This window comes from Halichoeres trimaculatus, unplaced genomic scaffold, assembly GCF_033239565.1.
Source record: "Halichoeres trimaculatus isolate MK-OKI-2021-1 unplaced genomic scaffold, fHalTri1.1 fHalTri1_scaffold_4, whole genome shotgun sequence".
NCBI lineage: Eukaryota > Metazoa > Chordata > Actinopteri > Labriformes > Labridae > Halichoeres > Halichoeres trimaculatus.
Window position 1 is genome coordinate 34,202,019 of NW_027437182.1, and position 25,744 is coordinate 34,227,762.

The 25,744-nt window shown below is 40.6% G+C and overlaps 1 protein-coding gene across 8 annotated transcripts in view; it reads left to right on the top strand.

Moving 5' to 3' along the window:
* mcf2l2 (MCF.2 cell line derived transforming sequence-like 2) overlaps positions 1–25,744 on the top strand; it is a 239,912-nt gene that overhangs the window by 171,973 nt on the left and 42,195 nt on the right. For all 8 annotated transcript variants that reach the window (XM_074669199.1, XM_074669195.1, XM_074669202.1 and 5 more), the window contains exons 22-27: positions 2,748–2,828; positions 3,000–3,140; positions 6,587–6,679; positions 7,304–7,382; positions 21,696–21,732; positions 21,826–21,923. In XM_074669199.1, the coding sequence (XP_074525300.1) occupies positions 2,748–2,828; positions 3,000–3,140; positions 6,587–6,679; positions 7,304–7,382; positions 21,696–21,732; positions 21,826–21,923 (529 nt within the window). The remainder of the gene's footprint in view (positions 1–2,747; positions 2,829–2,999; positions 3,141–6,586; positions 6,680–7,303; positions 7,383–21,695; positions 21,733–21,825; positions 21,924–25,744) is intronic.

Sequence of the window (25,744 nt, forward strand, 5' to 3'; positions counted from 1 at the left end):
AAGCCTGGTCCTCAGACTAATGCTCAGGCAAACATTAACCAAACACTTTCATCTTCCGTGAAAGGTCTGAGAGTTCAACCAGGCTCTTTGGTTAGTTAGTCACCACCATGTAAAGGCACAAGCTCCCCTGACTCAGTGATGCTTATCATGTTATAGCTCCTCAGGTTACACACAGTTTATCCACAATCTAAAGCACATGGTGTAAAGAATCTGATACGGGACGTTCAGGGTGTGTCTGATGAGCTTCTGTGCACAATCTGTGCAACAGATGAGTCTCTGTGTGATCCTTAGTCCTGTTCTGGGAGGAACATAAATCAAATTAATCAGATTGTCACTGTATCCTAACTGTGCAGCCTGTGGCTTTACACACTCATGTCTTTTATGCTTCAATGAAGAAAACCTTAAGAGGAGAAGGACACGCCTGATCAAAATTTTAAGATCAGTTGAAAAATTGCAAGAATTTACATTTTGCATGAATTAAAGCTTCAAAATGCAAAAAGAAGAAGGACTCAGTAATAAGGAGCTCCACCATTTGTTTCGGCGTTTTTGATGTACAGTGGCTGGTGGGTGTCAGACTGTTTGTTAAAGCTACAACTCAAATGCAAACACCACAACACAACGGAAGTACAGCCACAACGGAAGTTAAATTTATCTAGCTTCATAGGGGTGTAGGGGTGGGTACCTTTCACATTTGAAATGATACAGTACCGATGCCCGGTACCTAGCAATCGGTAACGGTACTTAACGATACCAATTTTTGGTACTTTTTTGTGTTTATGTGATAAAAAATATCAATTTGTTTAATAATAGAATATAAAAATACCTGGATTTAACGTATTTATTCTTCAGTATATAACCTTGCAATGCAGTGTTCATGTCCAGCATGTAAAATCTCCTACTCTTCCACTCCCTCACAGTCACAAGGATGCACTTAGGTACCTAAACATGGTACCTTTTGGTTTTATCTGAATCGGTACCCGGTACTTTTGACAGAATTCGGTCGGTACCTATAAAAGTACCTAATTCGGTGCCTATCCTTATAGGGGTGTCACCTTGTGAAATCTTTCATACCATTTACATGTCTTTCTTTACGTTAGCATTAGAGCCATAGTTATCATAGCTTAAGTTATAAAAGAAAACAATCATTAAATAACTTTCACAACTTTTCTGTGTTCATTAGGAAAACTGCCCTTTTAACTTCTATTGTGGATGTACTTATACTGTGTTATGGCTTTTGCATCCATGTTGTTGCTTTTGCTAATCGGCCACTGTATCGATGTGAGTGTTTCCAGGAGGTTGTGGGAACATTGCTCCAAGTGGTGAAGATGTCTTCATGGAGGATCATCCACTGTCATGGAGGACGCCCCTGATGTCCATTTTTGTAAACATCCCTCTCCATCCATTCCCAAATGTTGTCAGAGTGATTTAGATCAGGGGAACATCAGGATGGTCCAAAGAGTGAGCTGATTCCTCTGGAAGAAGTCCTTTGTCAGGCGCCCATTGTGAGCTGCAGTGTTGTCCTGTTGAAAAACCCAGACATTCCCACACAGACCAGGGCCCTCAGCCATGAAGGAGGCCCCCTGCAACATCTCCACAGAGCCAGGCGCCGTTTGACGCCCCTGACCAACCTGAAGCTCCATTGGTCCATTGAAGGAAAAAGCCCCAGATCATGATGGCGCCCCCTCCACTGTGCCGCTGTGAAAACATCTCCAGTGGGATCTCCTGGTCATGTCAGTAACGTTGAAGCCATCAGGACGTCAAGGTTCAGTTTTTTCTCCTCAGAGAATCAAACTTTCTTCACCTTTCAGTGTCCCATGTTTGCTGCTCTCTGAAAAAGTCCAAACGGTGAGTTTGTGGTGTCGAAGGAGACGAGGCCTTTGAAGACGTGTTTTGTCCTTAAAGCTCCTCTCTCTCAGATGGCGTCTGATGGTTATTGGGCTGCAGTCGGCTCCAGTAACGGCCTTCATTTGGGTCGAGGATCGTCCCGTGTCCTGACAGACAGCCAATTACATCCTCAAGCTCAGCGACGGTGACATTTTATGGGGTCTACCTCTGGACTTTCTTGCTCCCTAACCCACAGGATCTTTGAAGAAATTCAAAATGGTTGTCTTACTGCCTCCAACCTCAGTGCTGTTGTCATTGTCGTTCAAAGAGAGAAACTTTCTCTACCCTTATCATCAGGAGGTCATGACAGAGTGAATATCTGACATAAAATGACACTGAATTCATGTTTCTGTGCAAATTTTATCTTTTAAAGGCTGTAGTCTAAAACTTTTGATCAGCTGTTGAACAGACTATTTCACTTTAATCGTTTGTAATAAATTGCTTGCTCAATCTTTTGTGTCTCAATATCACTTTTTCTTTTCTTCCATTTTTCTTGACTTTTTACGGTCTTTAAATTTTCACTAGGTGTGTATATGCTGATATGTGTACTGACACTGTCTCATTGTAGCAAAGAGGGATAAGAGCAATAAGCATCTTTCCAAACCAAGTGAGCACATCATGCACCTAGAAAAATCAACTTGTTAATTTTGACTTGATGCATTCTGCCGCTTCATGAGCAGCTGCTGATTTGAGAGATTTGATCATGAGCATCAGCGCGGCTAAGCTGATGGATTACGCTGCTGCCTGCATTTCTCCTGAAGCCGCCTCGATGTGTTAAAGCAGCAGAACGAAAGCTCCATCGTGCACATCAAAAAGAGGGAAAACACAAACTGTGCTTTACGTGTCCGTGTGTTTGTTTACAGGGAAACCTGAGTGAACTCGGCAAGCTGCTGATGCAGGGATCATTCAACGTGTGGACGGACCACAAGAAAGGGCACAGCAAGGTACGATAAGCGTCCAAAAACCAGGGGTGCATGTGCACGTCCTCAAATAATTGAATGTTTCTTCTTTTTCCACAAGTGCATGTCAAGAATCCTCTGAAGAATTTGTTTGGCTCTCAACTCTTCAATTATTTATTCCTGGCTCTAAAAGTAATTACCGCTCCATGTTTTCAGGTGAAGGACCTGGCCAGGTTTAAGCCCATGCAGAGGCACCTGTTCCTGTACGATAAGATGCTGCTGTTTTGTAAGAAACGTGAGGAGACCTCAGATGGACATGAGAAGACGCCGTCCTACAGCTTCAAACACTCACTCAAGGTCAGAAACTAAAGGTGTTGTTGTTTTCGTTTAAATGCTGCTGTGACAATTACATTTGTTCAACCCTGCAGTTTTTACACTACTTCCTGCAGCAGAAGAAAGGCTGCAAACAAACTTATTAAATACCTGGGCGGCTCCAAACAGCAGCCAGACAAAGTTAATAACTAACCGTAGACGACGGTCACGTATTGAGCTTCCAAAGAAGAGCGATAGAAAGGTTTCCAAAGGAATGCTGATGGTGCTCCGTCTCTCCTGAATGTGTAACCATCAGCTCACACTGAAGCCTGAACAAACTTTCTCTACATCTTCAAAGTAATGGTTTTAAAATCTTTCCACACTTTGAAGTTACTCTAACACTTTACTGTATTTCAAGCTGATCTTAAACTCGTCATTCAGTCAAAGTGTTTTCTCCTCAGAATGAAAAAGGATGCTGTTGTTTAGCTGTTGTGGATTTCTAATATTTCTCTGTATGAATCCTCAGAGGACGGGAGCTGTCATTGATGAATATACTCCACAGCTTCTTCTCAAACTCCTCTACTGAAGAAGTCTAGAGAGAGGAAGTTACAAAGGAAGTCAAGTTTGAAATAGATTTAGTCATTTTTCATTTTTGTTCAGGAAGACAGATCAGAGTTTCACAGATGTGTGAATGGATTGTGTTTTTGTTGACTGAAGAATGAAGTCGTGCTGAAATTCACATCCCAAAACCTCAAGAAGAGAAGAAGAGGCAGATTAGTGTTGTCTCTTTGGATAACTCCAAATGATCAACACTAACGAAGTGTACTGATCATCAGTTGTTATGAGAGAAGAGGAGGGGGTCATGGATCCAGACCATAGACTGTTGATAGAATGGACAGCCCTGCCTTGTACTGTTGTACAGTTTTGAGTCCGTGCAGAAGAGCATCTATGACCTGAAAAAAATACTCCAAAAGAATGGCAGCCATCAATCATCTCCAAGCGTGATGTAAAACTCTGTTTTTAGATTTTAATAACAAATGAAAAAGAAACTTTTCAGGAAAAAGAGGACTTGAATATAATGCATCCCAGTGATATCCTCATATCATCTCAGCATACAGATACGAGAAACATCTCTACCAGGTGTATTTATTTTTTAAAATTTGACAGCCCCATTCAAATGAACAGAGGAGACAGAGTTTTTGACCTATACTGCAGCCAGCCACCAGAGGGAGCAGTTTTTATAGCGACCTCATCTCAAGCCAAGCAAGATGATTTTTTTTTTTTTTCTGAACAGTCTATGATCAAGACATAATAATGCTCCTCATTCTGTTACTCTGAGTAATATTAATCAAAACTGGTTGCAAATGGAGCGCAGAAGGTCTGGTGGTTTGGGTCGCATTCCATATGTTTCGCCCTCACATGGGCGGCCCAGGTTTGAGTCAAGCCTGTGGCCTCTTTCCCACATGTCACACCCCACTGTCCCCCTGTTTTCTACTCTATCCACTACCCTTTCCTATCCCACTGAATAAATAAACGCCACAAAAAATCTCAAAAGACAAAAAAAGGTCGCAAATTTACCAAGTGGAACCTCCAGTCTAAGAAAATGAGAAAATGCTGAAGTGCTAAAATCTGCTGTTTCTTGAGTGTCCGCTTGAGGCTGGCTCTGGAGATAGCTGATGTCGAATACAAACCAAGCTAAAAAAAAGCTCGGCTCCCACTGTATGGGGGGTGAATTTTTTTCTAACTTGGCCATTCAGAGGATATTAAGATCGCAAGCTCGCCCAATAGAAGGCACAGCTCAGGGTCATGTGACCTACAGGCGCCCTATTAACTTTACGCAAAGCCCTTGCCACTACCAATATGGCTGCTATAGCCGATGTGCTTCATTTACTGTTTCAGAAACAGAAGAGTAATGTCGAGGAGACTACCTCCATGTATTATACAGTCTTTGAAATTTACATATCTAATCCCTCTATCATATTTGTTTTTCTTTTGGATTAAAAACAAACACCAAGACAAGAAAATGACATGCAAACCCGTCAGTCACATCCTCTGACCTCTCTGCTCTGCTCGGTGACACTTCCTGGACCAGGGGTTCCCTGACTTCTCAACCTGAAACCCCCTAACTAGCCGTACTGCCGTGGGAATACACTAGGGGTCTGCAACCTTTACTTTCAAAAGAGCCATTTTGCCTCAGCTCACCTTGATCAAAATCATTTGAGAGCCTCAAAATAAACTTCATCTTCACGATAGAGACCAAAAAGTGTATAAAATTCTAAACAAAGTAAAAATCTAGTAAATAAATATGAAAATGTTTTTTTATGTAAAAAATTAAATTAAAAATTGTGCAAAAAACATGCAAAAATTTTGAAATTCAAAAAAATTTGCTAAACCTAAATATGCAAAATTTGCTTAATTTCAAAAAGATTGTGCAAAAATTCTAAAAATTGCAAAATAAGGTAAAAAAATGGGATTCAAATAAAAACTTCAAAAATAAGCAAATCCCCCCCCTCCACCAACCACTTCTCATTTTGTAAAAATGTTAAAAAAATAAAAAAATTACATTAAAACAAATTCTTAGAATTTCAAAAAATAATAATAATAATAATAATAATAATAATAATAATAATAATAATAATAATAATAATAATAATATATTTTTTAAAAAATCCCCCAAAAATGTAAAAGCTTTGTCGCAGGAGGTGATACATATTTATTACAACAAAATGTTAAACTATGATTTTGTTTAGTGTCTGTGTCATTATTGTCAATACCCTTTGTAGGAAACATAAAAAAACTCTGTCAATAGTGTTTTTTCAAAGCTACAAGGAGCCACTGCAAAGGAGTCAAAGAGCCACATGAGGCTCCAGAGCCACAGGTTGCAGAGCCCTGGAATACACCAATAGACCAATTACACCAAGACAAACAAAATCAAATACATACAAAAAATCACCCTTAGATTCCCAAGCAGAAAATGAGTCCACCTTTGTGCACATATCGCTGTGTTTTTTAAATGAATCTGCCTCCTTTAATACAGTTGTTAATCTAATCTTTGACACAGGATTGAGGAAGACTAATTCACAGATTTGTATGAACTATTTTTAACCCACATGTACTGCTGTATATTGTTTCTTTATCTGTTAACAAACATGTGTCTTTGTGTTTGAGTTGATGGCAAAACAGAATGATTTGTACCAGGGAAAATGGACATATTAAGCTCAGCAGACAAAAAAGCTCAAATACTTTCTCTCTTGGTACAATGAAAATGGGAACAGACTTCAAGTGTCATCATGTTAAGTTTATCATGTGCTCACATTGTTGATGAATTATCTATTTTTGATCAAACACATACCAGAGTAGTTTGGTGAGGTGGTGTTTTAGTACCATTGAGCTGTTGATGGATGTCTTTAAAATGATAAAGCACGATGTGTACTGAGCCTCTTTGTGTTGTATTGATTCATTTATCTCTATTTCTCCGTGTCTGTGTGCAGATGAGCTCTGTGGGGATCACAGAGAACGTCAAAGGTGACTGCAAGAAGTTTGAAGTTTGGTACAACGGCAGAGAGGAGGTTTACATCATCCAGGTTTGTCTTTGCTTCAGCACATCCAACATTTCTGCTTCATGTCTTCACTGCTCTTCTTTCACCTCTGCAGAGAGAAAATGTACTTTTGCTTCTCTTTGTGTCTCCCTCACATGAATGAATCTTTAAAAGCATATAAAAAAAAACAGACATTGTATTGTTTGTATTGATTCCTGCCTTTTCTTACCTTGCTAAATCTGACAGTGAGACCTTGTTATAGTTCACTCTTTATGGGATGTTGTGGAAGAAAATGTTTCCTTTTCTTTTCTTTTTGGATTTTCTTCTTGCTTAAACAACCATTAAACGTGATTCACAAGGCCCATATTAAAAATAAACTGTAAAATTAAGTGTTATTACGTGATTAAAAAATTGACTAAATTAAAATAAAAAATCTTAATCTTAATAAGAAAAATAATTCAAAAAAATCAAATTAACTTTTTAATGTGTGTGTTAGACCTGAAAGGATGACCATTCCACAGTTCTCCTCTTGAGGGCAGTGTTGCACCACACAGCTCTCTAACTTTGCAGTTTCTCTCAGTGAAACAGCATCAGTGTCGCATATGAGGCTTAATGTTTACTGTGCATGTGTGTGTGTTTGTGTTTTTGTGCGTGTGTGTTCTTCCTCAGGCTTCTTCCATGGATGTGAAAAATCTGTGGGTGTCAGAGATCCGCAAAGTTCTTACAGGCCAGCTCGAAGCATGCAGAGGTAAACACATACACACATATACACACACACACATATGAATGCTGGCGTGCACACAAAGCCCACACCTCAGCGGTGGAGAATAACGTGTACTTTAACCCTTTACCTCCCATCAGTCTTCACTTACAGATAAAGACAGCTCTCTGTATGGGCTCATTTGACCAGACTTCATAGCGTGATTTCACACTTACACACGTATACATATATGGTCTGTAGCCTACAGGCTGAAAATGAATTTCTAATAACACAGTTAACAACTTTCTGCTTCCATTTTATAAAATGTTCTCAGTGCTTCGATTTAGCCGTTTTCCATTACAGCACATTTAATGCAAACATGTTTCAGAGGGAGATGGAGTAATCACTCCCACGAGTTTATGAAACTTTGGACAATTCCTGTTTCTGACTTTCTCCTCCATTTTTCCCCAAACTGTTACACCACCACCACACCACTTTTCTTGCTGCTACAGCTTCATTTATTCTGTTATCATGAAGATTTCCTTATCACTGTACTATCAGCTCATCTTGGACTTGTCTGGAGATAGGCTTGTCATTCCTTGCGACCCGGCTGCCAAGCCAGGGAGATGTCCTCGTTCTTTCAGAAACTCTGACAGAAAAAACTTTAACACAAGAAGCAATTTGTAGTTTTAAGAAATAAGCAATTCGTCACTATGTATTAAAGCCGTGCAGTAATACTATGAGACATGATAAAGTGGAGTATGTGATGGAAAGTGAAGAGGAGCCTTTTTGTTCACACGCCTATTCAATCATCAATCGTAAATGACATTCAACAGTAACTGAGTTAAAGAAACATCATTAAAGTTTTTCTCTTCGTGGCACTCTCTGCTGCCCCCAATCAATGGTGGAATGAATGCATGAGAAGATTGCATTCCCGATTGATTGCAACCTTCAAAAGTGGGGCATTAAAGAGAAGCACGTTGTCATAAAGCAGGAGGAGGATTTCCTATTACAGTATAACCACCAACAGTCAATGTGTGAGAAGAACATACAGACTCTGTCACCTTTATATAACCCTGAAAAAGTTCAATAATAAGTGTTGATAGCAACACTTGAAATGTCGTCCTGAAAATGAAATATGATCAGTCGACTTTGCAGATGTCATAATTGTGGTTTTCTTTGTCCTGGCTCTGCCTTTTTTTTAACATCATGGTGAGACTCTCCTCTCATGTTAGCGGTGACCATGTGGGACCATGTGGTTGGATCGGTAGCAGCTTGCATGTGTATAGCCTGAATACGTTAAATGTAGCACAGCGTGGGTTGTTTGATTGGACCTCTCAGTGGATGTGACGGATGGCTGAACCCAGCAGGTGTCACATTTATTATGACAGAAAGTAAGATTCACCTTTGTTAGCATCTCCTCTTTTCTATCTCATACACCTTCTGCCATTAGTGTTGTTGTATTGTAGTTGTAATGCTGACTCATTCCAGCAGGTGGCAATAATGTACCTAAGACTGAGTGCCACCTGCAATATATAGAAAAACATAAACAGCATTAGTGCAGTGAATTGTGGAAGTAGCCTGTGAGGTAGACGGGTACATTTCATTCTGAGAAATTTACCCAAATCAGCAGAACAGCCAGAAACTTTTAACATACTGCTGAATTTTTTTTTTACAGACTACAGACTAATTTTTTTTTGCCAAAACTGGAGAAACTGCTGGTATAGGAGGCAGTTTGGAAAACAGCCTCTGACTGTAACAATGTGCTGGCTCCATAGACTGTGAAAACAAACAACAAAAAAAAATGGACGTCATCTTGCTTGGCTCAAAGTGAGGTCACCACAAAAACTGCTCCCCCTGTTGGCTGGCGGCAGTATAGATAAAAAAACATCCATCTCCCTTGTCATTCCAGATGGGCTGTGGTCAAAGTTTAAAAAACTAATACACCTCATAGATGTTTCTCACAATGATTGTTGTGGTGTCTTGGCTGCCTTGTATTGCAGTCTCCTTTTTTTCTGAAAAGTTTCATTTTCATTAGTTCATTCAGGAACGCTCTCGTCATACATTCAACCATTTATTGGCAAATGGATACGATTAGATTTGGCATTACAGCTCTGCTTTTCAAAGTACTTCCTGGGTTAGCCAGCAGCCTGCTCAAGCTTTCCAGGGAGTGCATAGCCAAACCCCCATACATACATACGTACAGATTAGAAGGATGCATACATATCAATAGGATACATACAGAGTCTTAATAGGAGGAGGCTGGGGTGGAGGTGGAAATATTGACACAGCAGGGTAGCAAAAAGGTAGCAGGGATAAGAGAGTGATGACGTGATTTAAATACGCCACCTTGTTAGACACATGCTGTGATTGGTTGAGAGGGGATAGAGATTGAACATCAGCCTGTCAGCTGATCGCAGCTGGACATATGACTTCCGTGTCCTGCATGACCTTACGCTTACTCCATTCATAAGAAGTTAAAAACAAGGTTTTTACATCATGTTTAACAATGATTGACAGCTGCTGTTCTTTTGTATTTCTTTCAGGGATTGTAAAATATGTCGTGAGGTAGAGCCAAGAAGTGATCAGACTTCCCTTACGAAAGAAAAATATATGTACCAATATATTTTTTGAAATGTATTGTAATATGTTATTGGTATATTATGATATACATGAAATAATATATTGAGGGCACATATACAATGTATTATATATTCATGAAATATATTGCAATATATTGCAAAATATACAAATGATTGCCGCTTTCCATATATTAGGCAATATATTGTAAAATATAAATACTAAATCTCATATATGGGAATATATTACCTAATATATGGCATGATATTTTCCAATATGATGCAATATATTTTTCTTTCGTAAGGGTTTCCAAGGAAAATAACAATTATTATTATTTGTGTCACCCTGCTCCACTCAGATTCTCTCATTGTCCCTACTGCACAGACTCTTGTTGAATAACAGCTACCAATGGCTGTGGCTGTGACGGGGGTGTTTTGGCTTAAAAACCGCACTATGGTAAATGGCGAAGCCATGCTGTCCACTCTATGTACAGTCAATGGCTGGCTCCAGCTGCTGATCTACTGTTTGCCGGTCCAATGAGGGTCTGAGGAGCCTTGTGATAGGATACCAAACTGGTCAGTAGAGGGCGTAGTGGAGTGGATTTCTCTGTCTAAGGGCACCTAAGATTTTTCTTTTTAAATGTGTAAATGAGCAGCAATAGATGAGCGAACCTAAAACAGTATCAAGTTCTACAGTATCAAACTGAACAAAATCCTGATGAAAACAGGACAAACATTTCTCATAACCTGCAGCTCACTAAAATGCTTCAAACTCCTCAGTTGGAAAATTTCAAGGTCAAATCATTAGACATCAGAGCTGCACAGTGCTAAAATGAGTAATGAAGCTTAGTGATAGATCTGTAGAGTCTGATTGCAACTGTACTGCAAATATACAAATATATATTACAAATGAACAGAACTTTTTTTTTTATCTCAGTAAAATAAAAGCTGAAGTCAATCATAAGAAGCTTATCTTAAATTATTTTATGATAAACAAAATGATTTTGAAATAAAGACGAAGAGCTTCATCATACAGCAGGGGTTTTCAGGAATGCAGCTTTGTTTCAGTTGAAGTCTCAGCGACACACACATGTATAAACCTCTTTTCCTGAAAACACAGCAGGGCACACTGTTCCCTGTGTCCTCCTGTGTCCTGGCCCCTCTTTCTCCCTGTGTGTTTCTACCTCTCTGCAGCAGCAGCAGTTGTCCACAGTTCCACTCTGTGCTCCTGACTGACAGGAAAACCACCGCCTGTGAGACACACACTCTACCCGCCTGACAACCCGTCCTGTGTGTAAAGTCCTGTGTGTGTGTGTGTGTGTGTGTGTGTGTGTGTGTGTGTGTGTGTGTGTGTGTGTGTGTGTGTGTGTGTGTGTGTGTGTGTGTGTGTGTGTGTGTGTGTGTGCAGACTGACTAATAACACAGCAGCCCTGTCATGAGGCCTGGAGAGCAGAGGCTGTAGTAAGCCCTGATGGTCCATTGCAGCAAGTGTGTGTTTGTGTGTGTTTTAGCGTGTGTGTGATTTACACCTTCAGCTCCGTGTGAGGAGCGTGGAGGAGAGACAGAGGGAGAAAGAATGAAATTGGTTGGGGAAAAGAAGAAGGGGGAGATTGAACATGATGGGGAGAGCACAGAAGTGGGTGGAGGAATGATGGGAGAGACAGAGTTTCAGGGCGGAGGGGGAGGAAGGGAGACTGAGGAAAGGAGACATAAAGGAAGGAAGCTGAAGGAGGGAGACTGAAGGAGAGGGGCAGCAAGAGGAGGAAGGGTTGAGAAAAAGAGGATGAAAAGGTGCCGCAGTCGTTTCAGCTTTTTCTGTTTGGTGAAGAAGGAGAATGGGGAGAGATGGAGCGTATTAAAGGAACATTCAGCAAAGTTAACGATGAAATCCAGCTCATTGACTGTTTTAAGCCAAAACATTTAAAAGAAGAAGGTTCTACAGAGAGTGTTATCATCTCTCTTCTACTTATAGACCAACATGGACAATCGCAGTGAAGTTTTCTCACTTAAACATTTTTATTCCTACTGAAAACCAATGTCTTCTGCTGAGTGACCACCAGATCTGTTAGATAAAGATCAGGAGATTAGAACAGTTTTCTGTGTACAGAGTCGTCCTGAACCCCCTCCTTTGATATCTTGGCTGTGGTCTTAGGGTCGTTGTCCTGCTGAAAGATGAACCGTGGCCCCAGTCTGAGGTCTAAAGTGATCTGGAGCAGATTTTCATCCAGGATGTCTCTGTTCATCGCTGCATTCATCTTCCCCTCAATCCTGACTGGTCTCCCAGTTCCTGCTGCTGAAAAACATCCCCACAGCATGATGTTGACACCACCATGCTTCACTGTAGGGATGGTATGGTCCAGGTGATGAGCGGTGCCTGGTTTCCTCCAAACATGACGCCAAAGAATTCAATCTTTCTCTAATCAGACCAGAGACTTTTCTTTCTCATGGTCTGAAAGTCCTTAAGAGGCCTTTGATAAACTTAGGAGTGGCTCAGTTTGGCCACTCTTATCATACAGGCCATTAACAGATGATGGACAAAGTGCTTATTGGGACCTAGAAACTTTTCTGTACCAGTACCCCAGAGTCCTGCACTGGGTCGGGTACCCGGGGGTACAAAGATCCGCTATCTGACGGGTACCCGCAAAAACAGCTGATTTGCGGGTGGTTTTTAAAAACGTTTTTTTTCCCGGGTTTGGATCTGGGTGAAAAAATAACATGTGGGTCGGGTCGCGGGTTTTAGTTTGACACATCAAAATTAATATAAAATAATAATAAATACAATAAAATGAAAACGTAAGTTGTAAGCTGGTTGTAAGGCTGTGACCATATAGCCACGCTATCCAGTTTTTATAATACATCCATGGTTGTGACATGATCAGGGCTCGTACCTGCTGAGCGTCACTTAAGTCTGGACAGAAAGTAAGTCTACTATTACACATGTATAGGTCCTTTAAGAGATTAAAAGTTTAAAAGCATTAAACGTAAAAAACGAGTGATTTTACAGTTGTATGTGAGAAGATCACAGAGGGTTGATGATGGAGCTGACGTCAGGCTTTTATTGGAAGAGTTGCTTCATTCAGGTGCGTTGTTTACTCACTGGCATCTGAACTATGGCGCTATACCGTTTAATTTTCAGGCAATATGACCCAAAATGATTACTTTAAATAAGGTTAAGGGTGGCGTTTCAACTGGTCGGATCGGGTTGTGGTACTAATCAGGCTGATGCACGGGTTTGCGGCTCAGGTGCGGGTTTGTACGTCCACGGGTCAGGGCGGGGCGGATCTTGAAAATTGGACCCATGCAGGACTCTGCTGTACCCAGATGTGCCTGGAGACAATCTTTTTGATAAAATACAAATTATTCAAGTTTCTAGAGTTCGACATTAGTCCTGTTTTTAAAGAACCTAACTTTGACTCTAACACTCATTCTCTGGACAACTCCAGGATGCACACCAAAAAGTAAGAGGTATGTGCCATACTAGGAATTCCTAGGTTGGGCCTTGCTTAAGTAAAACAGTAGAGATCTCTTGGTTGGACCTAGCCCATGTTAGAAAGTAAAACAGATGCTTCTCAGTTGGGCCAGACGCCCAAATCTTTGATCAAATTGAGAAAGAAAGGAGACAGCAAACGCGTGCTTGGTTCAGTCCTCTGACTCTCTCAACTTTATATAGGTTAACAGGGTATATATACAGTATGACAAACAAGATTGCATAATTGTGACCTTAACGATAACTTCTGAGACAATCAGCTGTAAGTAGTGCAGAGTATATGGTGGTGCGGAGTTACATATTGATAAGTCATGTAAAAGATGAACCTTGAGACAAGAGACCCCCGTCTTACATAGGACATGCTGATGTGGCAGGTGACCCTTGAGACTCCTCCTCCTCCTCACATTGGGTCTATTGTAATAATTTCATTATACTAGTATGCTTTGCTTATCCTTACTTTAGAGTAACGGGGGCAAAAGCTCATTTTGAAATCCTGATCAAAATCAGATGGGGTGTAGAAATGTTTGAGTGTCTGACACATTTAGTGATCCCACTGCAGCAGAACTCATGAGTGTCCTATACGGCATCATTGTAACTATTTGGATTTACATTTCCATAAATGCTGTCAAGATTGACCTGATTACTGTTTTAACGAATAAGATCCCTTTTCTACCCATCTTTAAGGTCATACACAGCCAAAAGAGGACATAAAAGTCACATTTTTTACGACAGAGGGTGATGGTGTTTGAGGGAATCGGAGTCACTGCAATCAATGCCAGATAGTCCTAACTTTCACTGTAATTTCTCATGAATAATTCAACATACCCATGTGTGATCACTTTAAAAACTAACTGGAACAATACAGATCATTTTCTTCTCCTCCTCTCTGAAACTTTTGTGTTGTCATTTTTCGTTGACAGCTTCACAGCATCTGAAAGAAATGTTTAGTGGCAGCAGCTGACGATAATCGGGCGATGGGAAACAAAGTGTTTGACAGGAAACCAGAGAAGATGGGTTTTTGCACTCCAAGGAGTGCCTTTGACATGAATATCACAAGGAATTAAGTCAGTAACACTAAGATTTGCATTAACAGCTAATTTAGAAAGATAACAGGTGAAGAGACAGGACTGTATCTTAGCGTGTTTATGATGTTTGCTGCAGTTAAAGCTCATTAAGTGTACGTGGGAATGAGTTTCATTAGTCCTGTTGTTATTTTTAGTTGTGCTCTGCTGTGCTGCTATCAGAGCTTTATAAAGGAGAAGTGATCTGTATTATTAAATAAGGATAATACAATGCACCAGTATGTGACCGTGGGAGGTGAAGAGTGTGAAAAGACAGAGAGAAAAAGTTAGATGGTGTGAATTAACTGGCTGATTTCCACTGGTTTGCCACACACACACACACACACACACACACACACACACAAACAAATGTTGAGAAGCTGACACAGAGCCAGGCAGGATTCAGTCAGCTGAAGGATGGTCTCTTTGTCTGATGCCAGTTTGTGTCTGTAACTACACACAGTGTTACTCATCATCTCCTCTCCTCGCTGCTGCTCCTGCTCCAGCGTCTCCTCATCTCTCCTCACACAGTGTTGTTGGCTGCACACCTCAATGTGAAGAGCCTGTATGAATAAAACATCACTGGATCCATGATGAAAAAATATATCCCTTTTGCTGAGCACAATATTCGGAGCATGTGAAATGGCTTCTTGCTGAGTCGGCATTCCTGCGACAGGTTCATTGGTTGCTGGGAACACGAGGTGACAAGCCAGATCATTCACAGAGCTTGGTGTTTCACTTATGTGTGCAATGCGTCTGGCCAAGGCTGCGCCTGGCTGTCTGCAGTCATTTTACTACTCCAGTCCTGCTTCAGATTTCCTGTCAGACAGAACAATCCCGAAGCGGACCTGTTAACGCCGCATTTATGAAGCTACTTGTTCAGATGTGAGTTGATATCTGAAGCCGGGTTCAGTGTTGTGATGTTTCACTCTGGCTTACAGCGCCTCAGGGTGACTTCTTTAAGGTCAACAGAGGCAGCTTACAGCGTTTAAAAAGATTTTAGGCCAGGAAGTTACTTAACGAGCTCTTGGAAATGTGAGACGTCGTCCTTTGATGCTGTTTGGGAGCTCACAGACTTCAAACGTGGAAATCAGCAAGCTTTCATTTAGGTGAATCACTTTGAAGTGGGGCTATCACCAGCAGACTCTTACAGGTAATTTATGTCTTTTGTCATTGAGAGGGAGTCAAACACTGATGGGCAAACGCATCCGCTGCATCTGCTGTGTTTTACTTTGCTGCTTTGGAAACATCTGTCAGGCAGACTTTGACACATCGCAGACAGGTGGACTGAACTATCCCAATCTGAGGCCCCTGAGCTTCACCTGAAAAACACAGAGTGATGCCTGCAAGCTGCTTCAGGTGGACGACAACTTCACACTAACATGACAGACTCTCTGTTTGAGCTGCAAGATTTCCTGTATCTGTCTGTACTTCAACAACCTTCCCCCTCCAGTGCTGCGCTCAGACGCTGGCCTGCAGGCTCAGATCACAGGGGTGCAGATGGTGTCTCATCATCCCTCAATTCTGCACGTGGAGTAGGGATAAACCAATTATCGGCCAGGCCAGTTTTCGGGGCCGATATTTGGCATTTTGAGGCATATCTGCATCAGCTTTTTTTTAAAGTCAGACGGCCAATAAGAAACAAATTTAAAACTGTTGTTGCAGCTCTGATGTAGCCGCTCCGCTGTCTGCAGTCACTGCTCAGTCCCCAGCACTGTCCCACCCACAGCACCATCTGATTGGTTACAAGCAGAGCTATGGCTTGGGAAACACCCAATCAGCATTGCAGTAATTACAGTTATTGCAGTTGCACTGAAATTTTGGAAAAAATTATTTACTGTAGAAAATTTCAGCTGTTTATTTTTTTAAGTTTTCATTCAACTCTATAAAACATGCTGCTAAGCCTGGGAGCTGTTTAATAAACATATGCTTGAAGGCATTTGAATGCAGTTAAGTGTTGAAGTTGTTTTTTTTTTTTTTGATCTTGACATCAATATTTTCACTTTGACTGCAAATTGGTATCGGCTCCAAATATCCGATATCGGCCTCCTTGACTACAAATAATCCGTTTCGGTATCGACCCTAAAAAATCTGTATTGGTTATCCATCCATCCATTTTCTTCCGCTTATTCGGGGTCAGGTCGCGGGGGCAGCAGCCTAAGCAGGGAAGCCCAGACTTCCCTCTCCCTAGCCACTTGTCCAGCTCTTCCGAGGGGATCCCAAGACGTTCCCAGGCCAGCCGAGAGATGTAGTCTCTCCAGCGTGTCCTGGGTCTGCCCCAGGGTCTCCTCCCGGTGGGACGTGCCCTGAACGCCTCACCAGGGAGGGACGCCTCATCAGATGCCCGATCCACCTTATCTGGCTCCTCTCAACGCGGAGGAGCAGCGGCTCTACTTCGAGCTCCTCCCGGATAGCCGAGCTTCTCACCCTGTCTCTAAGGGAGAGCCCGGCCACCCTACGGAGGAAGCTCATTTCGGCCGCTTGTACCCGCGATCTTGTTCTTTCAGTCACTACCCAAAGCTCATGACCATAGGTGAGGGTGGGAACGAAGATCGACCGGTAAACAGAGAGCTTTGCCTTCCGGCTCAGCTCCCTCTTCACCACGACAAACCTGTGCAGAGTCCACATTGCTGTAGACGCCGCACCGATCCGCCTGCTGATCTCCCACTCCATCCTTCCCTCACTCGCCATATCGGTTAGTTAAGGAGAATATTGCAAGTTGTCTGGTAATGGCTGTAGAATAAGTTCATCATTGATTTTATATGCTTTACAACAGAAAAAGTCAGAAATTGAGAGGAAGAAATGGCAGTTTTCAGTACAGCTTTTAAAAACTTAAAAAGCTCTTTTATTCAACGTGGCATCATATGATCTGGTAAAAAGGACTCGTGTTTTCAGACCCAGCTTTGATCCAATGTGAATAATCAGTGGTAGTGAGTAAGAGCAGGTGTGTCTGGTTGTGTTTACTGTGTTTCTTCCAGTGTATTATTTAATTTGACTGTTCATTAAGTCGGTTAAAAACTGTGTTTGCAGAAATATTAGCTTACAAGGACACTGAGTCCACTGTTTCCTTAGTTGGAAGAAAACGGAGTTAGCGAAGTGCTCATGTTCAATTTGTGCAGGACTTTATTTATGCATCAGTCACAAAAAATGTGGTTGTCTGTGGCCTTCATTTTGGTCAGGATTATACTGTTCCTAGTGATATGATGGAGTTCAGGATGGGATATTGGGTGAGACTGATGAGTGTGGTCCTGTCAATACAGACAACTACAGCCTCTAGACCGGCTCCTGGGGGCAGAGGTTAACAAAGACTTGTCTTGGCTCCTACCCATTTTTAGCGATCCTCACCTGCTTGTTTTGTCCTGCATCCAAGAGCGATTGCTGTGTTCACATAAACCCAAACGAACCAGGGTTGCTCACTGTTTCGGAACAACTGCCCCAAGTGATCGAGGTGTGAATACAACCTAAGTCTTATTTTTTTGTCTTCTGACTCCAGATCAGTGGATAGACCTCTGATAGACCTATCTGTCTTTCTCTCCATAGACTCTATTATAACATCTATAACAGCTAAACTTTCCACATGCTGATGTGTAAACCAGTTTCAGTTTACACATGCTGATTTGAACACAGCATTCAGCCTGTTGGAGCCCGTAACGTATACGCTGCGAAAAAACTAAGATTTTATTAAGTGTTTTTGTCTTATTTTAAGTAAAAATTGTCTTATTATACTAAATATATGCCACAATAACTTATCAGTCCAGAAAATGTCTTGTTTCAAGTTTTTTAAGGACAAAATGAGGTCTGAATGAGGTCCAGAAAATGTCTTGTTTCAAGTTTTTTTAAGGACAAAATGAGGTCTGAATTGCTTGTAATAAGTAAAAAAAAAAAATCTGCCAATGGAAGAAGAAAAATTTGCTCCAAAATTTGTTTGAAACTAGAATAATGTTGTAATACAAGTAACTTTTCTCTTGTTGCATTGGCAGATGTTCTTTTTTACTAATCCCAAGCAATTCAGACCTCATTTTTGTCTTTAAGTAACTTGAAATAAGATGTTTTTTCTGGCCTGGTCAGATTAGTGTGGCTCATATTAGGCCTTAAAAGGTGTTTTCTACCGAAAATAAGACAAAAACACTTAGTAAGATTTATTTATTTATTTATTTTCAGTGAAACACTGAAACAATGTCCCATAATTTAACAACAAACAAAAATGTAATTTTAAAAACATGTTGTAAAGCCTGAAATGTAATAACTGGTTGATAACGCAACAAAAGGGCCGAGCTCAAAATGTAATATCCAACCCAAAATGTAACAAGTTGTAACATGTTTGGCAAAAAAGTTATTTTATTTTGGGTCATTGTTACATTTCAGGCTTTAACAAAGCCTCATATCACCAGCTCGCACCAGTCACTCACTGGGAAACCTGCTCCGTTCTCCTCTGGTGCTCCTCACACCACAGCTCCACTGCTCTCCTACGGCAGTTCCTCCTAATCCTGTTCCCAGTCTCCATCTTTCCAAACAGGCTCATAGTTATAAGCCTGGGGACCCTAATACATAAAGGAATACAGATTTCCTACTCCATTGACAGGAGTCAAAATAGTATTTTTTAAGTTGTTTTCTTATAAATTGCTTCACTTCTGCCTTCAACCTGCGGTATGCTCTTTAAAGAGGAGTGAAGATGTGGACTTTAAATGATGTCCTGGTGTTTCATTAAACTTTGAAGCAGTAATCTAAATGAACTGAACTTTGTGACCTCCTGTAGAAACCATAGACACTGATCAAAAACAATACTTTATATCCATTCCAGAAAAACAAACACGTCTTCAAAAACAAAAAAAATCTGTTGAAGTAACTTAAGATATCATTATAGCTCTCCTCCTTTAATGATTTTTCAGTATAACCTCAGCTGACCTTTGTAAAAACAAAATGATTTCTTTTGCTCTTGCATTTCGCGTTAAAGCATTTATATCAACATAACATTTTTTTCTACTCGCTGTTTACAGTAAACAGGTATTTTCCTTTGTTTCTCATTCTTCTCCTCATTACTTTGACATTTTGAACCCTGCAATAAGCCGCCCTCTCTCTGTAATGTGCACTATTTTTACCTGCGTGGTGCGAGTTTTAAATTCGAACAGATCCATGTAGGAGACGTCTGACACCTCAGGGCTCTGATGTAACACTAAAGACACAGCACAGGACAAACTGAGTGACCTTGAGCAAAGAGATCTACAAAATGAAAGCAGCTGCACAAGGTAACAGAGAAGCATTAGAATACTCAGGAATGAAAGCATCTCACGTCTCATCTCTTTGATGGCTCTCTCATCCTGAGTGACCTCTGACCCTGAGCTTAAACAAGTAGTTTATGGACTTAAACTTGTAAGGACCTAAATCATTAAGGAAGAGGATCAGAAGACGCCTTTGTAAATAGTTCCTCTAACAGGGGTGTTGAACTGGAGATACTCTCTGACCACAGGAGGTAGAGACGTTTCTTACTTATGGGGTAACTGGTCTATCCCTTGAAATGTTCTTTCCAGAGGTCCAGGAACTTTTGGGGACAGGTCCTGGAGACCTTCAGCTTAACATGTCAGTGGATATCCAATTTACAGTAGCTGTTAAGACACAGAGGAAGTCCTCAGGAATCCTTCCTAGTTTTGTTTTCTATAAGTGGCATTTTTTTCATCAGATAATTATCTCATGGTGATAAAGAATGCTTCCTGTTGAAAGTAATTAATGGGCCAAAGCATGGCTTCATCGCTTTCATGCTTTAGGTGGCAGAGTTTACAGAACTTTCAGGCTTTTTGAAATGGCTTTTACCAGTTTTTACCACCAACATAGTTGGTACAGGTGCGTGGAGCTAAAGGCTAATCCCAGGATAGCAGCTCAACATAAAAAAAAAAAAAAAAAAAAACGGATCGAGAGGGACTTTCCACACAGTTTTATTACAAAAACTAAACTTGGGCCGTGAAGCCAGGTCTCCACTGCAATAAGTTCGCTCTTCATACATGATAAGTTGAACTGCATGTCAAAACCTCCACCAACATGTCAATACTGAAAGCTCAGTCAGTCAGGAGCGCAGTCTCTGAACATATATGTAAAACACAGCAAAACAAAGAGAGGTGGCACCTCCTAGTGGTAGCACTGGGCACTGCCGCACTACATTCAAAGCAATACAATAGGACTGTTATAAAACAAGCACTTGTCTCCTTTCAGGTGTTGAAAAATCCATCTGGTAAGCGGTAAAACAAAGCTCAACCAAAACCAGCACAGGCTGAATCTCCTCCATGCTAACAGGTGCATGCTGGTGTGTTGCAACTAGGGTTGCAAAATTGCAGGACTTTTCAAAGTTGGAAGCTTTCAATTTTTGGAATTTGACAGGAATCTTGAGGAATTACATCAACTGCATTTCTCTGGTCATACACATGGATAAACATCAAACATTTTGGGTTGCAATAAGCAGACATGAATGCAAACATGTCTACTGCAATATTTTTAAAAAGACATTATAATACATTTTTCTGGAATTATTCCTGAGTCTAACACTCATGAATATGAACATAAATATTTGTCATAGGGAGCCTCTTGAAATTATGCACATTTTGATGAGCTTGTGTTAGTTAAACTTTAACTTGTTCATAATTTAAAGTCAAACTATTACCAAACTATTACAAACTAACCTATTACCTCAATACTATCATCAAAAGATACTGTAACAGGACTTCTAGACTCCAAATCCTAAAATGTGGCCTCAGTGGAAATGCTGTCTGCTGGTGACGTTGTGAATAATGATCAAATGCACATGGAATTCTTTGCATGTGATTCATGTTACACTGTTGAATTTGTTTTTTAATCATGTTTTTTTTAAACCAAGATTATTTTTGAAAACCTATTTCAAGTTGATAACAAGAGAAAAAAGAAAAGAAAAAGTTCTGACCCCAAATTTCCCAGAAGTCTTTGGGAATGACTTGCAATGCCTTTTGTTCTTTTTATGACTTTCAATTTTGTATTTAACAATAAACAAATTACACAGCAACACATGATATCAACTACTTTTTTTTTTTTTAGCCATACGCTTCTGGCCTGATTTAGATCACCCACCCAGGTCTTCGGTCTGTGGATGGAAAACGGAGAAACAGTCGGCCACAGGAACCATATAGTTCCTGGAAGTAACCTTCTTTCAGTGTTTCTTTTACTTGTTTCTGACTGTATTAAAAGTAAAATGTGATGTCTCTTGTGTCCACAGAAGCCAGCCAGATCAACATCTATGGAGGCCCCATGAGGTAGGAGACCAACCTCCAAACCTTGAGGATAGTTGGAAAGCAAGTTTCAGACACATCAACCATTTGATCGTAACTCTTTCTCTGCTCCAACAGGAATGTGCGCAAGATGGTACTGAGACAGTCAGACTCATCCAGCCCAGAGTCTGGATTCAGGAGATCGAACCCCAGCCCTAATATGAGACAGAAGAAAGGTAAGAGGTCGTTTCTTCTTCTGGGGTCTTCAAAGAAACAAATCCTGCTTTAATCCTTTCTACTTGTCCTGCAAAACCAAGCGTTCCCCTCCCTCCCTCCCCGTGCATCGGAAAAATTGAAAAGTGATATGAACTGTGAACTTTTGGGGAGGCAGAAGGCGACAAAAGTTGGGTTTGTGGTGTCGACGTGCAGAAGAGAATAAAAGCTGGAGTGAGACTTGTATTAATGCGTACACACACACACAAGCTCAGAGCCACTTATCAACCCAAGCACACACAGTCAGGTCAACAGCAAACACACACACACACACACACACTCTCTGAGTTGTCAGCTAGAGTTGGGGATAGGATAACAGTTACGATTTCACGCTTGTGAGAAAGCCCTCAGTGTTATTTTCCAGTGAGTGAAAATATCACCAGTCTATCAGTGACGCTTGTGTTGGCCAGAGCTGTATCTGTGTGTGAGCATGTGTGTGTGTTTGTGGGTGGGCATGGTTGTGGGTGTAGTGCATCCAACACTAAGTCATGGCAACAGGAGCATACTCTAAAACTCATTTCCAGGAAACCACCTCGTCTCTGAACTTTGCTTTTATCTCTCCTTCCTTTTTCATCCCTCCCTCTCAGTATCCCTCTGTACGACTCTGCTTCTTTCTTTTTAAAGTCTTCTTCCTGTAAATCAATAAACAGAGAACACACCCACGCTTTGGTTTTTACCAGACTGTGAAGTATGTTGTTACGAAGAGCTGAAACGCTCGCTCTCACAGTTAAAGCAGCCATCACACCAACGTCAGCATCAGTTTGGAACCAGCTGTCCTGTCTTTGGCGCAGGCTGATATTAGTCACATGATCACACCGACTCACCTGCCTCTCAGCGAGTTGGTAACACAAGCTACAGGAAGAAACCAGTGGATTATTCCTAAAGTGAAACCACTCCACTGGGGACGGCGTGTGGCTGATGCTCAGCTGTGGTTTAATGTCTTTACCAGAGAGCAGCAGTTCATCTTAAATCTGTCCTCACACTGAGTCTAAAACTCACTGTAGCTTTCCACACCGCAGATTATTTCAGCATTCACATTTTAATGAAGGTGATGATATCATAAGTGTCCCACTCATTTGTAAATGTGCAATTAAATTTAAAAGTGTTTCAGATGTACTTGAATGGATATCCTCACTGCATTTTTAATGTAAGCACATGTTGTTCTGAGACTTTTATGAGAAGACATTATCATCACTGTTATAGGTGAAAGACCATTATTTTTATGAAGGAGTAGTCCCACTAAACACAATTTGTGGATGACTGTAGGAGTATTTTTTGAAGCTACTTTGTCACGATTAAAGGATCAACTGCACAAACAGCCTCCTTTGAATATGAGACGTCATACAAAACTGATAATCAGATTGACAAGTTGATTCAGGGTTTTTATGAGTGTGTATCATGCCATCAGCATCATCAGCCCCCAGCTTTCATCTTACAATGTATTAGTTATGTCACTGAAATGAATCATGTTCTAAATAATATGTACATTTACATTTTCTGTTAAGGTCACAAACCAAACCATAGTCTATCCAGTAATGCCTCACTAAACTACATTTGGACTGTGCATTGTCTGCTCGTCTGAAGCTTAAGCTCTGTACATCCTGCAGAAATTCAACAACTCTTTCAGCTGATATCTTAAGATTATGGATTTATCAGGACGGGAAAATCTGAGAATTCAAATAACACATACGAGGACATGAGATGAGATTAAAGTTAAGAAACGGCGTATAAAAATAGTTCAGAATGCAGCATCAGGTCAAAAAAAGCCTGATAAAACCCAGATCCTGATCCTGCCATAAAAGCATCCTGAGATGTTTCCTCCAAAATGACCCCCTAATGGAGAACATTTTCCCTGGTCAGAAGCAAAGTTTGCGGCATGTAACACCGCTCTTTGAGGACAAAAGAGACAAACTTTTATCTTTACATTTTTATGATAATGAAACGTGTTGGTATGCTGGGAGCACAAATCAGAAACTAAATGAGAATTAGAAATACTTAATTGATCCCTTAGAGGAAATTGCTTATTTGTTACAGCTGCTCCAGTTCAAAAAGTGTCACAAATTATAGAAAGTACAAAATATTAGCATAAGTGTCACGTAAAATTGAATTTAAGTATAAAATATAAGTATGTACACTTACTAAGAGTATATGTTATAACAGTAGTGACATAAATTACGGGTTAAATATCATAGGAATATCATGATACTTGGGCTGTAAGGTGTAACCTTAAATTTTTGTTAGCTGACTGACAGTGTATATATATATATATATATATATATATATATATATATATATATATATATATATATATATATATATATATATATATATATTTTTTTTTTTAATGGAGTTATCTAAGTTTTTTCATTGTCGATGTACCCCATCTTTTGCGATACTTGTTCTAGACCAGTGGTTCTTAACCTGGTTGAAGGTACCAAACCCCAACAGTTTCATATGCGATTTCACCAAACCCTTCGTTAGTGAAAAAAAAATGTGAATTTATTCAAATTTAAGACATAGGTATATGGTTTTTTTTACTGGTGCACAGAATGAACTGTGCATGAACATCACCTTGTTCCAAGAACACAACCAGCACAGTGCATGAACTCACAACAAATTATATACCTGCATATCAGTGTGACTTCTGCTGTTGACTTTGAAAGACCAGTTCTGACCTTGGAGAGTGCCACTTCCTTTGGCTTTGCTGGTGAGAGACTAGAGTTGCTCAACTTGGCATTGCAAATCATGCAGATAGGACGCTGAAACATGTGATATCTGTCCAACCACTTTCTTTTTTTGCTCGACATAGTTAGTATGGATTAAAATAAGGCCAAGTGGCCTAAAGACAAGTTGACATAATGAGTCAGGTGTGTCTTGATCTCTGCGGCGGAGGCTCTGCCGAACACCTGAGACCGACTCACCGAACCCCTAGGGTTTGATCGAACACAGGTTAAGAACCACTGTTCTAGACAAAGAAAAGTAGTGTTGATAAAATTTCTATCTATTTTGTTATTTCCACAAAATATGCACACCTTGACCAGAGCCACATCAACACTACTGGTGCATTCCATTTACATTGGAAGTGGGAAGTGGGAATGCTGTCATCCCTGATATAAAAGTGTCACAGTTGCCAAGTTGGAAAAACTTGCCATTTCAGCAATATCTCTATACATTGACAGTGAACAATACTATGTATACAGCTGATTTACTGCAACAAACACTTGTCAGAAATGCTAAAATAAAAGGAATATAATAGGAGTTTAATCACTGTTTACACCTGAGGCAGCCATCTTTGATTGTGAAAGCAGGGTTGATGTGGATATGCTGGCTTCTCAGTAGGGAATTTCAACCTTGGCGGGCATTTCAGTTCAAATTTGCCACTCAGAACTAGTGAATTCCAGCTTCCAAGAACAAATAGAATGTACCCTACAGTGGATGATGTTGCTGATGGGAAATGTGGTTTTCATCTTTGAAAAACACCACAGTTTTTGTCACCAGAATAAACACAACATGAATACTGCTCACAGTGCCTTTAGGAAAAATAGTGAGCGTTAAACAGTTAGCCGTTAGCACACCTATAGATCCTCTGCTTCTTTCAGGCCTTTTTCACACTCTCCACGCTTGCTCTCACTCAGAATTGGCTTCACTCTCACACACACACTTGCACACAGACACACACACCCCACCAATTCCCACTGCCAGAACAAAGGTAAAGGTTAGGGATGGTTGACAGCAGCTGTTGTTCTTGGTCTCACCCCTCTAATGGGTGTCTGGCCACTATTAT